A 14300-nucleotide genomic window follows, 5' to 3' on the forward strand; every position below is an offset into this window, starting at 1 on the left:
CCATATGAAATGTACGCCGCTCAGAATATAACGCCAACAGTTTTGGATGCCATGAACGGAAATGTTTCCGAATGGTATAACGAATGCGACAATGCCATTAGAAGGTCAGAAAATAGTTCCTGGAACTTACGAATATACAACTGCTGTTTCTTATGGAAACGTAGGTGAGTTTGGAGAAGGTTCTTCAACAACAGTAGATATTGCTTGCGACAGGTTTCATATTATTTCTATTGACAACTCATTCTTATACGTGGAACAAGACATTGAAATAAAACCTTTGCCAAGTTGTCTGACAAGAAAGGTTGCAATGGAATTTTCTATGTCGGATACCAATATGCTCCAGAAGTTTTCATGGGATATAAGATATATTCTAACTCTGACTTAGTTCAAACAGTAACATGGGCAAACTATGAATGGTTCGCTTTGAGAAACTCAGTACAACCACAAGCTAGAGAACAAACAGACCAGTATGCAAATATTGAGAAAATAAGAAGACTTGACCCTAACGTTCCAGGAGTTTATGTTAACCTTTCTGGTTCAGATGGAACTGCTGCCACTAAAGTAAAACTGAAACTTAGAGTTCCTTTGTCATCTTTCCTCATCTTCAGGTTTTTAAGATACTTGCCAAACTGGGCAGGAAAAATTTCTATTGAACTTACTCCAAGCAAAAATAACTTAGTCATTGCACCAACACAAGACCCATTCAGCATTACTGTAGCTGGAACTGGTGGAGCCAAGTTTCTGTGACTTTTGCAAAGACAAAGTTGACTTAGACTTTGGTTTCTCAAACTTCAACAATGAAGTAAACTATTATTTCAATGCTGCTGGAACTGCTTGGGACCCAGTTAAGTTCACATGCGAAAAATTTGAATGCAAGAGAATAGAAAGCAGACTTGCAGTCTATATGTTGGACCCAGATATTTCAAATGCTTTAGCTGCCAAATATATTGCAGTTCCACTTATGTTCCCTATACACCAAATATCTGTCAAAGACTTTGCAGGTGAAGTTGGAAACCAAAGTGCTGACCCAGGTGCAAGAACAGATATTGCTTTAAAACTGCAATGAAACATGCAGATACTATGTTTGTACTGTTCAGACGAACTATAAATGACTATTCTTGTTTCTACAACCCCGGTATTAAATATCATATAAACATAGATGGCAAATATTATCCAAGAGAAGAATATTCTACAGTTGAGGATATGAGGTCATACAACTTGACATTAGATGCTATGAACTTTAACAACAACTTCACAACAACCATTAACCCTGAAATGCAAAGTTCTATTATGCCATATGTGAAAGTATGGACTCATACAGGAGGTCAAAAAATCAATATACAAATGGAGACCGTTCAAACTTTTGGCTTGGCATTCCATTTGCTGACTCAGAAGACTTTATGGGTGGTATTTCAACTGTTGGTACTGTACAAATACAATTACTGGTGACAGAGACGGTCCAGATGAACTGAGAGCAAAGAAGTTTACAAAACCAATAGCACTTTTCACGGAAGATGCTCTTTTGAAGATTCGTTCGATGAAACCTGCTGGGGCTCCTCAGATTGGCATAACGACAGCTTCCATCGAGCAGATTTTGGCAGCAGGTCAGTAAGTTGTTCTTGAACAGACTTCTCTCCGTCAAATATTGACAGTACGCCAGTTTTGACATAATATTGTAAGATAAACTTACCTTTAGAAATATCTGTAAGTTTTGAAGTTATATTTTGTCAACGTCAAGAACTTTCACCATTTCAGTTATACCAACTTTCTTTGCTTTATGAAAATATTTTGGTTCAGCAAAGACTGCTATTCTATAACATTTACCATTGTTTGTATAAAGAACTATTCTGTCAATGTATTTGTATTGTTTGTGTGTGTAAACTTTGTTCTGCTTCAATTCGAAGAGATACTCGAATACGTCCATCTTTTTATTCTAAGTAAAATGTCATTTCCGAAAAATAGAAGCGTAAGTGTTTCAAAAGGTTTAATGGCGGTGGCAGATGTGAAGTTAAATTCACCAACTCAAACAAACAGTCAAAGTGTTATTGTCAATGTCAAAGACAGAGATGTTGAAGTGGGGAAACCATACGAAGACGAAGATGGTATAACAATTGTTCCTGTAAAAGAACCAAATATCTGAAGTTAACAGAGACTTAAGTTCTGTTGCAGATATTCGAAACGACTACCAAAACTGAAAGACAAACTTCAAACTCAGGAGAAGATTGTCAAGCTTTAAGTATAATGTTAAACTTGGTCGAACACAACCCTGTAAAAGTGAACTCATATGTCATTGCACCTCATGAAGTTTTGAAAGAACTATTGAAACTTTTGACAGAGGCAGACGATATAAACATCAAAGAAATAGAACCCGACATTAGTTGCTGTGGTGTTTCATATAATGTCATTGACAAGATATACGTTATGAAAGGAGGTGAAACGTTGAACTTAAAATATAGTTTCCCAGACGTTATTAAAAATATTTGACGACCACAACATTTCATTAAAATTTATTTGCTAAGTAAATGGCAGAAGACATAATGGTTTATACTATTACGACTAAAAATCCTGAGTCATATAATTCTATAACAACAAACTTACAAAGTCCTCAAGGACGATATTGTAAACTAACCTTAAACACAATGACGACTAAAGCCTGTTTTGCTCTTTTGACACCAGAAGACTTTATTGTTGTGAATGGTAAAAAATACTCCTTTGAAGATACTTACTCAGATATACCACCAACAGGTTTTGTTGACTTATTTAATACTTTAAGTACGGGTGTAACATGTGCTGCAACTAGAGCAGGTTTCATTATGTTTGGATGTCCGACTGAGTTTACTATAAACGATATGAGCTATAATACAAAACTTATTTCTGGTTTTTACTACCAACAGTTTCCTATAACAGGAAAAGGTGTCATACAAGGAATGTCTATTCCATTGACATTAAGCACACCAATCTTATATATTGTTTCAAACTTAGGTTCAAAGTGTTATTCGAATGTCGACAGAAACTATTATGACCAAAAGATACTTATGCGTATAAACAATACTTTCTCTGCTGGTTTGCCTATTGTTCATTCGAATGCAGAATTTTCAACCTTAGTGAACTCAAACACATTGGCAAGTATAACGTTGACATTAGTTGACGCAAACTTTGTTCCTGTAAAACTTTTATGTCCTATGTATTTGTCAATGACGGCAGAAAGTTTCGAATTGGAAGATGCAACTGGTGAAAGTATTGTATTACAAGAACAACTTCAACAACAAATAGCTCAAGAACAACAAAGGCAACAAATGCAACAACAAAGTCAAGAATAAAAAAATATTTTTTTTTATTTTTATAAAAATGTACAGAATAGATGTTTCAGATTTTTATGACTTCCAAGCATTCAGAAATATGTGTCCATTTCGAGACTATAACAAAGCAGTCGAGAATTTGAAACGTTTAGTTATTTATGTTGACTCTGCCCAGAATGTTATGTCATGAAAAGAATGGGATGTTGTCTTTAACAAACCAAGAGCAACAATAGTGTCTGAACAAGAATGTAGACAGAAACTTAAGAAAATAAAAGTCGTACAAGTTGGCATGAAGATGTTAGATGCTTGGGATATCTTATTGTCAAAGTTAGAAGATTTTTCAGTTCGAGGTATAAAGTTCTATACACCTTCTCCAAACTTCTATCTATCTTCACTGGATATAAATACGAACAAGTAGAATGGAAAGAAAATATTATAGAAGCTTGGTTAGACCATGTCAAAGAAATTATATGCAATGGAAACGAAAAGGTTTATGAGTATATCTTATGTTGGTTTGCAAACATCTTACAACATCCAAGTGCTAAAAATGAAACTGCTCTCATTATAATTGGAAAACAAGGAACTGGTAAGAATACTTTCTTTACAGATATTTTGTGCAAACTGTTAGAAGGTTATTCGAACCCTAATATGACAAACTTAGAAAACATCTGCGGCAAGTTTAACTCCTCAATAGAGAATATGAAACTTATAGTTTGCAATGAACTTCAAAGTATAGATACAACAAAAGTTTTGAACTCAGATGCTTTGAAGAGTCTTATAACAGACAAAGTTGGAGTTGTTGAAAGAAAATATAAAGACCAAAGAGTTTGTGAAAATGTTGCAAACTTCATTATGGTTTCAAACAATACTGTTCCGATGAAGTTAGAAAGTTCTGACAGAAGATATGTAGTTGTCAGAACGTCAGATTCTCATATGCAAGATACAGAATATTTTGACGACTTAGCAGAAACTTTGACATCTGACTTTTACAACCACTTGTTCTCATATTTTATGACATTAGATATTTCTAAGTTCAATCCAAGACAAATTCCACATACAGAAGAGAGACAAACATTGTTAGAAGCAAACAAGAGTGTATATGAACTGTTCATAGATGAAACTGACTTTGAGTGTTTAGATGAAAGGTCATTGTACGATTCGTATAAACAATATTGTCAAGAATATGGTTATATGACAGCGTCTAAACGAACATTCTTGGCAAATGTCAAAAGTCTTTTAGACGTACAGAATGGTGTATATACAAAGAAAATTTTTTTCTGAGTAAATTTTTAAAAAAAATATTTTTTTATCCGATAGAAAAGATGACGAAATTCATCTCAGTAAACAAGTACATGTCAGGACTTAAAGAAGAACTAGACCCATTCACATATTTGAATGTTTACTTCTACCATTTTGAAAAGTCTTCATTCAGCAAAGTTTGGAACATCGAACCAGTTAAGTTTGCTGTCGTGACTAAAAACGGTGCGAAATTTGAAGACTTAGACATAGAAGGTTTGTTAGCAGTCAAAGAAAGTTTTGACAGAAGGTTTTCAAACCTTAAAGAAGGCAAAGCATACAAACTTGTTATACCTTATGAACCAAAGAAAGCAGACGACTATGAATATTATGAGTCTAAGATAGTTGAAGTTCAAGGTAAATTGGGTAAAAAGATTTTAGAGTCTAAGCCAGTGTTTGCTCCTAAAGAGGAAGAGAACATTGACATTGACCCAGAAATGTTCTAAAAATAAAATTTTATTTTTACATGTCAAATTTCTTTTTCTCTGGAACTGGTTCAGGTTCTTTCTTCTCTTCTTCTACTTTCTTTTCTTTCTTTTCTTTCTTCTTCTTTTCTGGTGGAGTTATGTCAAATTTCTCCGAACCATATTTATGTAAAAGTTCTTTGTCCTTTAATAGCTCTTCTATTCTGTTTTCTATTTCATCTTCAAGAACAGCGCATGTGTCTTCTTTGCATTCTAAGAACTTTTGTTGGACTTCATCTTTCCAATCGGTGTCATCTCTGTCAACAAGTCTGTCATTGACAAATTTTAAGACTGCTCTGCTTAATGTTTTATGGTTCTTGTCATATTCCCAGAAACAGAACTTTAGAACAAATTCACCTTTCTTGTTTACACTATGTAAGATTTTATGGTCGACAGATGTTTTGCTGTCGAAAAGCTTGTCTCGAATATAGATAGCGAAATCGCTAGACATTTTCTAAAAGATAAAAATTTTAATTTTTCTAAAAATATGTTAGAAAAAAAGTTTGCTGACATTGACAAGAAATTTGAGAATGTTTTAAACAAGAACAAGAGGAAGTTAGAAAATGCTCAGATAAAACCTATACATGACAAGTTCTTATTTGCTCAGAATGGTATAACAGGTCTAATTGCACCACCTGGGTCGGGTAAGACTTTCACTTATCTTAAAATGGCTGCACAACAACAAGAACTAGATGAGAAGAACCCATTCTATGAGTTAGTTGTCATTTGTAGTACTTCTGGTCAATTTGACCAAACCGTCAATTCGTTCAAAGATATTATAAAGAAGTCTAAGTTAGTATGTATAAAGGATACTGAGTTGTTAGATTGGATAAAGAAGTACCAAAGAAGAGTTTTGAAGTATAATGCTATAAATGAGTATATAAATTCTAAGTTTAAAGACCCAAATGAGGAAATGCAGAGAATATTAGAGAAGAAACACTTCAGAAACAAACAGAAAGAGATAGAATACATTTCGAAGAAATTGCAATCTTACGATTGGAAGACATACCCTCATAGATGTCTTCTTATCTTAGATGATTTCGCCTCTCATCCTTTGTTAAAGAACAGAGAACAAGATATGTGTCGAATTCTTAAGAAGCTCAGACACTTTAACATCTCAGTTGTCATTTGTGTACAGACAGCAAAGAGTTTAAGTAAGGATGTTAAAAGAATACTGACTGACATTATACTTTTCCCCGGATTGTCCGAAGACGATTTCATGGAACTTATGAAAGAGTCCATGGCAGGTAAGTTTGACAGACATGAACTATGGGAGAAGTACAAAGTCATACAAGACCCTCATACTTCTTTCAGAATTCATATCTACGCGAACAAAGTTCAAATTGTAAAAAGTCAAGCTTGAAAAATCTAAGTGTTTAGTCTTAGTAAGTCTGTTGTGGTGCTGGGGCTGTCGGTTCTTCTGGCTTTGGAAGGCATTCAGGAAGAGGGACGTGAGACATTCGTTTGTGTCCTGTCGGAAGGAAGAACTTTTCCTGTTGTCGGGAAAAACTTTTCCTGTCGGAAGGAAAAATTTTTTCTGTTGGAAGGAAAAACTTTTCCTGAAGTTCGACCAAAAAGTTCTCAATTTTCGAAAATTTGAATGGTTTACGGACGGACAACTGGAAAATTTTTTCTTGTCGTCGGGAAAAATTTTTTCTGTCGGAAGGAAATTTTTTTCCAGTTGTCGGGAAAATATTTTTCTGTCGGAAGGAAGGACTCGGAATGCCAGAAGGATTTGACAAGGCAATTTACTTTATAGAGCTACTTGAGCCATCTGAAGTCAAGCTTGAAAAATAAATGGTTCATCTACTCTACTTGTTTGAAGTTGTCAAAATACTCTGTTATTTTTTCCTTTAACAATGGCAAATCTTCTTTGAAGGTAAGTATTGTACAACCTTTCATATCATAGTGTGTTTGAGGTAAAGTATCTTGAACTATTTGTTTCACATCTTCATTCGGTGTCATTGAAATCGGTAAGTTTTCGCGATAGAACCAATTTCTGTCAGATTTGTAAATCTTAGCAAGGTCGTAAAAGCTTTTGTTGTTTCTTCTGACTAAATGCAACATAACCATATCTCTGTCTTCTTCATTTTCCATCTCTTCAGTATAAATCATATACTTATAGTTCTTTTCCTTTCCTTTTGGTACCGAACGTGGTATTCTTTTCTGAATGCTTTTGTCTTTTGCTTCAAGCTTGTTCTCTAGCTCTTCACGTTCTTGTCTATGAATTTCATCTAACATCATGAAAATATAACAAGCGTAACGAGGTGAAGCCCACATTGCAACAGCATTTACAAGAAGTCTATGTACATACCAGCCTCTCAAACCATTTAGCAAATTTTTACGATTTTCGTACGGAATCTCGACTCGCGGTTTTCCTCGGGTCGCAAACATATGAGGAAATTCTTCTAAAAGTTCTTTTGTCTGTTGGTTTTCAAACCAATGATGTGCTTGCTTTGTAGAACGAAGAGCATTCAAAATACTTTGCATTTGGTACATATCGTCTTTGACCGAACGAATGAGACGGAGTTGTTTGTTAAACTGTATGTACTCATATTCTTCATTTATGGCTTCATGAACGATAGCAGTTGTTGTGTTCTCTGATGTTGACATATCTGTCCTTACATACAAAATAAAAAAATAAATAAAAATAAAACTAACTTTATTTTTTCTATCTTAAGGAAATTCACTGTTTTCATAGAGTTTTAGGCGACTAAGTTTTTTAACGTACTCGCAATTTTTTACGATTTTCATGAGTTTTAGGCGAGTAAGATTTTCTGTCTTGTATAAAAGATATGATTTCAGGGATTTTTTTGACGAAGTGTCAAAGTTCTCTTCGTAAAAAAATAACAGTTATATAATGAAATTTGGTCATTTTTTCACGATTTTCATGAGTTTTAGGCGACCAGGTTTTTTTCCCTACTCGCAATTTTTTACGATTTTCGTACGGAATCTCTACCCTCGGTTTTCCTCGGGTAGCAAACATATGAGGAAATTCATGAAATTTGGTCATTTTTTTCAGCAAAAATAATGTTTAGGGTAGAAGGTTAGATCTACCCTCCTTTCTACCCTCTTTTCTAACATGGTCTAAAACACACAAAACTCATGAATTTTCATGATTTCTTCGTATATGTTTTCTCAAGACTTCTTCGTAAATGTTTTGTCAAACATGAACGTACATGTTTTGTCAAGACTTCTTCGTATATGTTTTCTCAAGACTTCTTCGTAAATGTTTTGTCAAGACTTCTTCGTACATGTTTTGTCAAGACTTCTTCATCGTAATGAGCGTAAATCAGACAAAAATAATGTTTAGGGTAGAAGGTTAGATCTACCCTCCTTTCTACCCTCTTTTCTACCCCAGTTATTTTATAAGCGTTTTACATGGTAAACGTTATTTTTGGAATTTTGTGAAAACTCAACGGTTTGACACAAGCCCTAAAAATTATTTTACTCAGAATTTTGTTGCTGAATTCAGCAAAAATATAATTTAGGGTAGAAGGTTAGATCTAACCTGTCTTCTACCCTCTTTTCTAACCTCTTTTTTTTTATAAGCGTTTCACATGGTAAACGTTATGAATTCGTGAGACTCTAAACAGTTTTGTAGCTTCTATTTCTTCGCTGAGGATATCGAATGTTTTAACAATGTCGAAAGTTTCTTTATACTTCTTCTTGACGTCAGATAGAAGGAAATCGTCAGCAGTTGGATAGTTTTTGTTCAGAAATTCTAACATGTTCATTTTATCTTCTGCTGGCTTTTCTGCTTCTTTCTTTAAGTCAGCATAGTCGTTTCTCATACGTTCTATCTCTTTGACGGAGTAGTTATATTTCCTAATTGCTGCTTTACATTTAGAACATTGCGGGTTCATTTTTGCGTTATACATTGAAATTTGACCTGCTAGAACAACTAAGGCGTCAATGGTTTTCTTTAACTCAAAAGTTGCTGGTTTTATTTGTTCATTCCATACCTTACCTCTTCTATCTTTATCTCTTATCTGCCATACACATTCAGCAACTAACGAAACAAAGTTGTCGTAGGTCTTAAATTCTTCAGATTTATATATGTCAGAAACATTCTTATATACCATGTCGCAATCTTTGTCCATAACCTTATGGTTGCAATGAAATCCTAGAAACTCATAGTTTACCTTTCGTATGAACTTCTTTATTTCTACTGAGTCAGTTGCTTTGACTTCTATTTCATCGAATTCAGGAATAGTGAGCTTTTGCTGCTGAATTTCAGGCAATTTGGGTAAATGGTCAATAATGTCCTGCATTTCATAAAGATACTGTTCATTTTGTTCATCTTTCGCACAACAGTCCAAAGTACTTGTTAAAAGTTCTTGCTTTATCTTCTGGATTTCTGTTTCGAAAGTATATGAAGAAGGAATGAAGCTTTTCATCTCTACTAACATAGATGTTGGATTCATGACTAAAGAGTTTGGTGCTGTTGTTTGAATTGTTGTTGTGCCGATTGTTGAAATCATGTCTTTTATACAAAATAAAAAAAATAAAAAAAATAAAACTAACTTTATTTTTTATTTCGGGAAAATTCATGAAAATTCAAGAGGTTAGAAAAGAGGGTAGAAAGGAGGGTAGATCTAACCTTCTACCCTAAACTTTATTTTTGGGTCCTTTACACTCATTACGATGAAGTCTTGACAAAACATGTACGAAGAAGTCATGAAAATTCAAGAGGGTAGAAAAGAGGGTAGAAGACAGGTTAGATCTAACCTTCTACCCTAAATTATATTTTTGGGTCCTTTACACTCATTACGATGAAGTCTTGACAAAACATGTACGAAGAAGTCATGACAAAACATATACGAAGAAGTCTTGACAAAACATTTACGTTCATGTTTGACAAAACATTTACGAAGAAGTCATGACAAATTCATGAGGTTAGAAAACGTGTTAGATCTAACCATCTACCCGACATTCTCGTCAAATACAAAAAAATACAAAAAAATGACACTTTTTCATTAGATAACTGTTATTTTTTGACGAAGTGAAGAGTAACACTTCGTCAAAAAAATCCCTGAAATCATATCTTACATACAAAATAAAAAAATAAAATGACACTTTTTCATTAGATAACTGTTATTTTTTGACGAAGTGAAGAGTAACACTTCGTCAAAAAAATCCCTGAAATCATATCTAACATACAAAAAAATACAAAAAAATGACACTAACTTTATTTTCTGACTTTCACAAAAGACCAAAAATAAACGCTTTACATGTATTTTTCAGCAACTTCGTCAAATAATTTTATAGCTTTATCTATCTCATCTACTTCAAACGTTTCTTTACCTTTCGTGGGAGCACCATACATTTTCTCAAACTTTTCAAGTAGTTCTGTTTCAGCAGCTCTCATATCGTTAACAAACACAACCTTGACTCTATTGACTGTACTGTCATATCTTAGAGTTATATTATATGTTCTTCCTATCTTATATCTTTTTGTATTGAAGTCCTTCGGTTTCTGAACGATGTAAAGTAAGCCTTCACTGCAACGTTCCGTATCGAATGAACCATATGTTATGAAGTTATATCCAACAACTGGGTCTAACCATAACAAAACTATATAAGATTGTCGATGAGATATGCTGCAGTTCCATGAAATGCTACCGATATCATAAGCTCAGGATTTCTTGTCAAAATTTTCTGACTAGAAGCAATTCTAACCCAGTCCTGCGGTCTCTTTCCAGATGGAGATAAAATGTCTGACAAAGAATATTTGTTGTATTTCTTTGAGTATCTTACGTTTAAATCACCTATTCTAACCAATTTGGTGTCATTGTCTATCTTTTTAACTGTTTCAAACTCATTGTTTGTCATTTCTGTTCTTACATACAAAATAAAAAAAATAAAAAAAATAAAACTAACTTTATTTTTTATTTCGGGAAAATTCATGAAAATTCAAGAGGTTAGAAAACATGTTAGAAAACATGTTAGATCTAACATTCTAACATAAACTTTATTTTTGGGTCCTTTACACTCATTACGAAGAAGTCTTGACAAAACATTTACGAAGAAGTCATGAAAATTCAAGAGGTTAGAAAAGAGGGTAGAAAGGAGGTTAGATCTAACATTCTAACATAAACTTTATTTTTGGGTCCTTTACACTCATTACGATGAAGAAGTCATGACAAAACATTTACGAAGAAGTCATGACAAAACATTTACGAAGAAGTCTTGACAAAACATTTACGATGAAATCATGAAAATTCATGAGGTGAGAAAAGAGGTTAGAAAAGAGGTTAGATCTAACCTTCTACCCTAAATTATATTTTTGGTCCGGGAACAAAATGAACGAGGTCAGGATGTATGCAAATACCTTTGAATTCATTCATAACACCCTTTGTAAGCTCATAAAATGCTTGTTTTGAGGTCGAGCCACTTTTGGCTCCACCGTATTCTTTCAACCAAAACTCAAGAATTTCCCGCATGAATTTTGTATAAAAACCAACCGTCTGTATTCCGACGGTTGCTATATTCTTGACAAAACATTTACGCTCATTACGATGAAGAAGTCTTGACAAAACATTTACGAAGAAGTCATGACAAAGCATGTACGTTCATGTTTGACAAAACATTTACGAAGAAGTCATGACAAAGCATATACGAAGAAGTCATGACAAAGCATATACGAAGAAGTCATGACAAAGCATTCATGAAAATTCATGAAAATTCAAGAGGGTAGAAAAGAGGTTAGATCTAACCTTCTACCCTAAACTTTATTTTTTGGTCCGGGAACAACTTTCTCTCAATTGGAGCTGTAGCATACTCTTTGCGTAAGCGGTTCAGACCTTCTTCGAACTCTTGGTCTCTCTTCGATTTGGTTTGGGAATAGACTGGGTTGGTGGTACGTCGGACATTGTCTTGAAACAGTACAAATATTGTTCTGAAACAGTACAAGTCTTGTTCTGAAACAGTACAAATATTGTTCTGAAACAGTGCAAGTATTGTTCTGAAACAGTACAAATATTGTTCTGAAACAGTACAAATATTGTTCTGAAACAGTACAAATATTGTTCTGAAACAGTACAAATATTGTTCTGAAACAGAAAATTTTTCTCACAAATTGAGAGCTTTTACGGGAAATTTGTTCTGAAAAAGTTCAAGTCTTGTTCTGAAAAAGTACAAGTATTGTTCTGAAACAGTACAAATATTGTTCTGAAAAAGTACAAGTATTGTTCTGAAACAGTACAAGTATTGTTCTGAAAAAGTACAAGACTAGTTCTGAAACAGAACAATGGACAACATCGAGCCATTAGATGAGAGCTTTTATGTTTTTTGTGAAAGTGTCAAAAATAAATTGTTTTCATGAGTTTTCTACGATGTTAGAAAAAATGTTATTTTCTAATATCTTCACATTCAATACTTTTTCAGCACTTTTCCGTAGTTATATATGAAAGACAATTCGAGATAAAAGTCGTAGTACAATGGAATAATATGTTGCACACCATTTGTTGTGAACCAAACTTGAAAGTCAGAGAAACTGTTACTAGGTGGTTCGTAGAATTTAGAAGCAAAGTCATAAAAGTCCTTACCAATACATAGAAAACTATTGTTGCTTGAACTGAAACTTGCATGACACATAACATTTTGAGGGTCAAACACGTTTCTATAAACTGTCAAATCTGCTGGTGGAAGTATAAATTGAAATGGACCATCTGGTGGTAATGGTTCGTTCTGGTTTAGTAACCGAAGAAATTGTGCCCAAGAACGTTTGTCTACTTTCCAAAATAAAAACTCTGTATCTCTTGGAGGGTTAATTTCAATCTTTTGAAATGAAACGGTGGAGTTCATCTTGTCATATTCTAGTTTCAGATAGTATGTTCCATTTAGTAAAGAGTCGTATTTTTCTTGAAATTCCCAATAATATTTGTTCATTTGAGTTTGAAAGTCATTTAGAGTTTTCTCAAGACTTTCGTCTGAACGAACTGTAAAGATCCTCATTTCGTCAAATTTGTTTAGACCATCATGACCTTTATACTGCCCATGAAAAATATACTGCGAACATAAATGCGTTAGTTCTATTTGAAAACAAAACTCTTCTAAATCCTATTGCTTTGCATCTGAAGGACTTTGAAGCCAACGAATTGGATAGTCAAACCTGTATATTCGGGATGAAATTTCTTCATCTGAAATAGTCCTACCAGCATTTGTAAAGATATAGTCTAACGGTTTTGTATCTGCTACTTTTGTTTCTTTGTTTTTCAACCTGAAGCATTTAATATATGTAAAATATATTGTTTTTAAAATGGTATGCCATTTCATATTTCTCATCTAACAAACAAGTTTCCCAACGTCGTCTCCAACAACTCAGCGTACATTTCAAATAAAAAGAAAAAAAATATTTTTTCTTTACTTTACATAACCGCCTGCTGCCATAAGTCTTTGACGCCAACCCATACCAGCTAATGAAGGTTGACTTGGTTTAGTTTCCAAACTAAACTTTGGTTTTGGTTTATCTTCAGTTTTTGGTTTTTCTTCTTCTATCGGTTTTTCGTCACTTTTCGGTTTCTCTGACTTTACTTCACTTGCAGGAACAGTTGTGTCGTCAACATCTTCATAAATATTCATATGCCATTTGTTTTTGTTTTCCTTTCAACTTTTGTGTTTGTTGTAAAGTTTAGAATATTTCGACTCTAAGTCAATGAGATGTTCTATAATGAACTGTTGGTCAGTGAAGTAAATTTCCATCTGTTGTCTCGAAAGCTCCTTCAGACTTCAATATTTTATTTGTGAGAGTCTGTTTCTTTTTTGAGATACTTGCCGTTCCATTTTTATGAAAAGTGACTTTGTAGTTAGGGTTTTGTATTTCCAGACCTGGCACTTTCTATTATTGAATTTTTCTCTTCATCTGTAAGTTCTTTGACAGGTTTGACAATGGTTCTGAACTTTTTGTTTTGGTGTTAAATCTACCGTTTCAACTTCTTCGGTCATTTCATCTCAGTAAAAAAATTTTTAGTTTGGTTTGTTTTCAACTGGTTGTTGTTGTTTTTTAAGTCGGTCTAAAACTTCCTGAGGTATAGGAAGAACTTGACAAAACACGTTGTGTAACTGCTGGAAGTCGACAAATCCATCTTGAAACCATTTGTCTCAATGCTGTATTGTTCATTTCATCTCAGTAAAAAACTTTACATTCCCCACGTTTGAGGCGGTTGAGGTTGGTTATTTTTACCCATGTTGTGCATGGTTATATCTCTGTTAAAGAATCTTTCACCTTGGTCCATAT

At 33.7% G+C, this 14300-nt stretch overlaps 8 protein-coding genes and 2 pseudogenes across 10 annotated transcripts, besides 1 other annotated feature; 5 read left to right on the forward strand and 5 right to left on the reverse strand.

Annotated features, from left to right (window-relative positions):
- Window positions 1-14300: part of a mobile genetic element that runs on past both edges of the window.
- Window positions 10-1612, forward strand: TVAGG3_0265190 (annotated as a pseudogene). The gene has a single exon. A coding segment is annotated over exon 1 (1603 nt).
- TVAGG3_0265200 (uncharacterized protein) lies at window positions 2523-3320 on the forward strand (the record flags this gene model as incomplete). The annotated part of the gene is made up of 1 exon (XM_051228453.1): window positions 2523-3320. The coding sequence occupies one exon, from the start codon at window positions 2523-2525 to the stop codon at window positions 3318-3320; it is 798 nt and encodes a 265-aa protein (XP_051098183.1).
- TVAGG3_0265210 (uncharacterized protein) lies at window positions 4152-4580 on the forward strand (the record flags this gene model as incomplete). Its single annotated transcript, XM_051228454.1, has 1 exon — window positions 4152-4580. One exon carries the CDS (start codon window positions 4152-4154, stop codon window positions 4578-4580), a length of 429 nt encoding a protein of 142 aa, XP_051098184.1.
- Window positions 4622-5041, forward strand: TVAGG3_0265220 (protein of unknown function, DUF4108 family; the record flags this gene model as incomplete). Its single annotated transcript, XM_051228455.1, has 1 exon — window positions 4622-5041. One exon carries the CDS (start codon window positions 4622-4624, stop codon window positions 5039-5041), a length of 420 nt encoding a protein of 139 aa, XP_051098185.1.
- TVAGG3_0265230 (uncharacterized protein) lies at window positions 5058-5429 on the reverse strand (the record flags this gene model as incomplete). The annotated part of the gene is made up of 1 exon (XM_051228456.1): window positions 5058-5429. A coding segment is annotated over one exon (372 nt), but the record flags the coding sequence as incomplete, so codon positions are not given.
- On the forward strand, window positions 5547-6182 carry TVAGG3_0265240 (protein of unknown function, DUF4106 family; the record flags this gene model as incomplete). Its single annotated transcript, XM_051228457.1, has 1 exon — window positions 5547-6182. A coding segment is annotated over one exon (636 nt), but the record flags the coding sequence as incomplete, so codon positions are not given.
- On the reverse strand, window positions 6866-7558 carry TVAGG3_0265250 (KilA, N-terminal/APSES-type HTH, DNA-binding family; the record flags this gene model as incomplete). The annotated part of the gene is made up of 1 exon (XM_051228458.1): window positions 6866-7558. One exon carries the CDS (start codon window positions 7556-7558, stop codon window positions 6866-6868), a length of 693 nt encoding a protein of 230 aa, XP_051098188.1.
- TVAGG3_0265260 (organellar and viral DNA polymerase type B) lies at window positions 8752-9543 on the reverse strand (the record flags this gene model as incomplete). The annotated part of the gene is made up of 1 exon (XM_051228459.1): window positions 8752-9543. A coding segment is annotated over one exon (792 nt), but the record flags the coding sequence as incomplete, so codon positions are not given.
- On the reverse strand, window positions 10290-10619 carry TVAGG3_0265270 (organellar and viral DNA polymerase type B; the record flags this gene model as incomplete). Its single annotated transcript, XM_051228460.1, has 1 exon — window positions 10290-10619. A coding segment is annotated over one exon (330 nt), but the record flags the coding sequence as incomplete, so codon positions are not given.
- On the reverse strand, window positions 13427-13652 carry TVAGG3_0265280 (annotated as a pseudogene). Its single transcript has one exon. A coding segment is annotated over exon 1 (226 nt).

The sequence above is a fragment of the Trichomonas vaginalis genome, chromosome V (assembly GCF_026262505.1).
Source record: "Trichomonas vaginalis G3 chromosome V, whole genome shotgun sequence".
Lineage (NCBI taxonomy): Eukaryota > Parabasalia > Trichomonadida > Trichomonadidae > Trichomonas > Trichomonas vaginalis.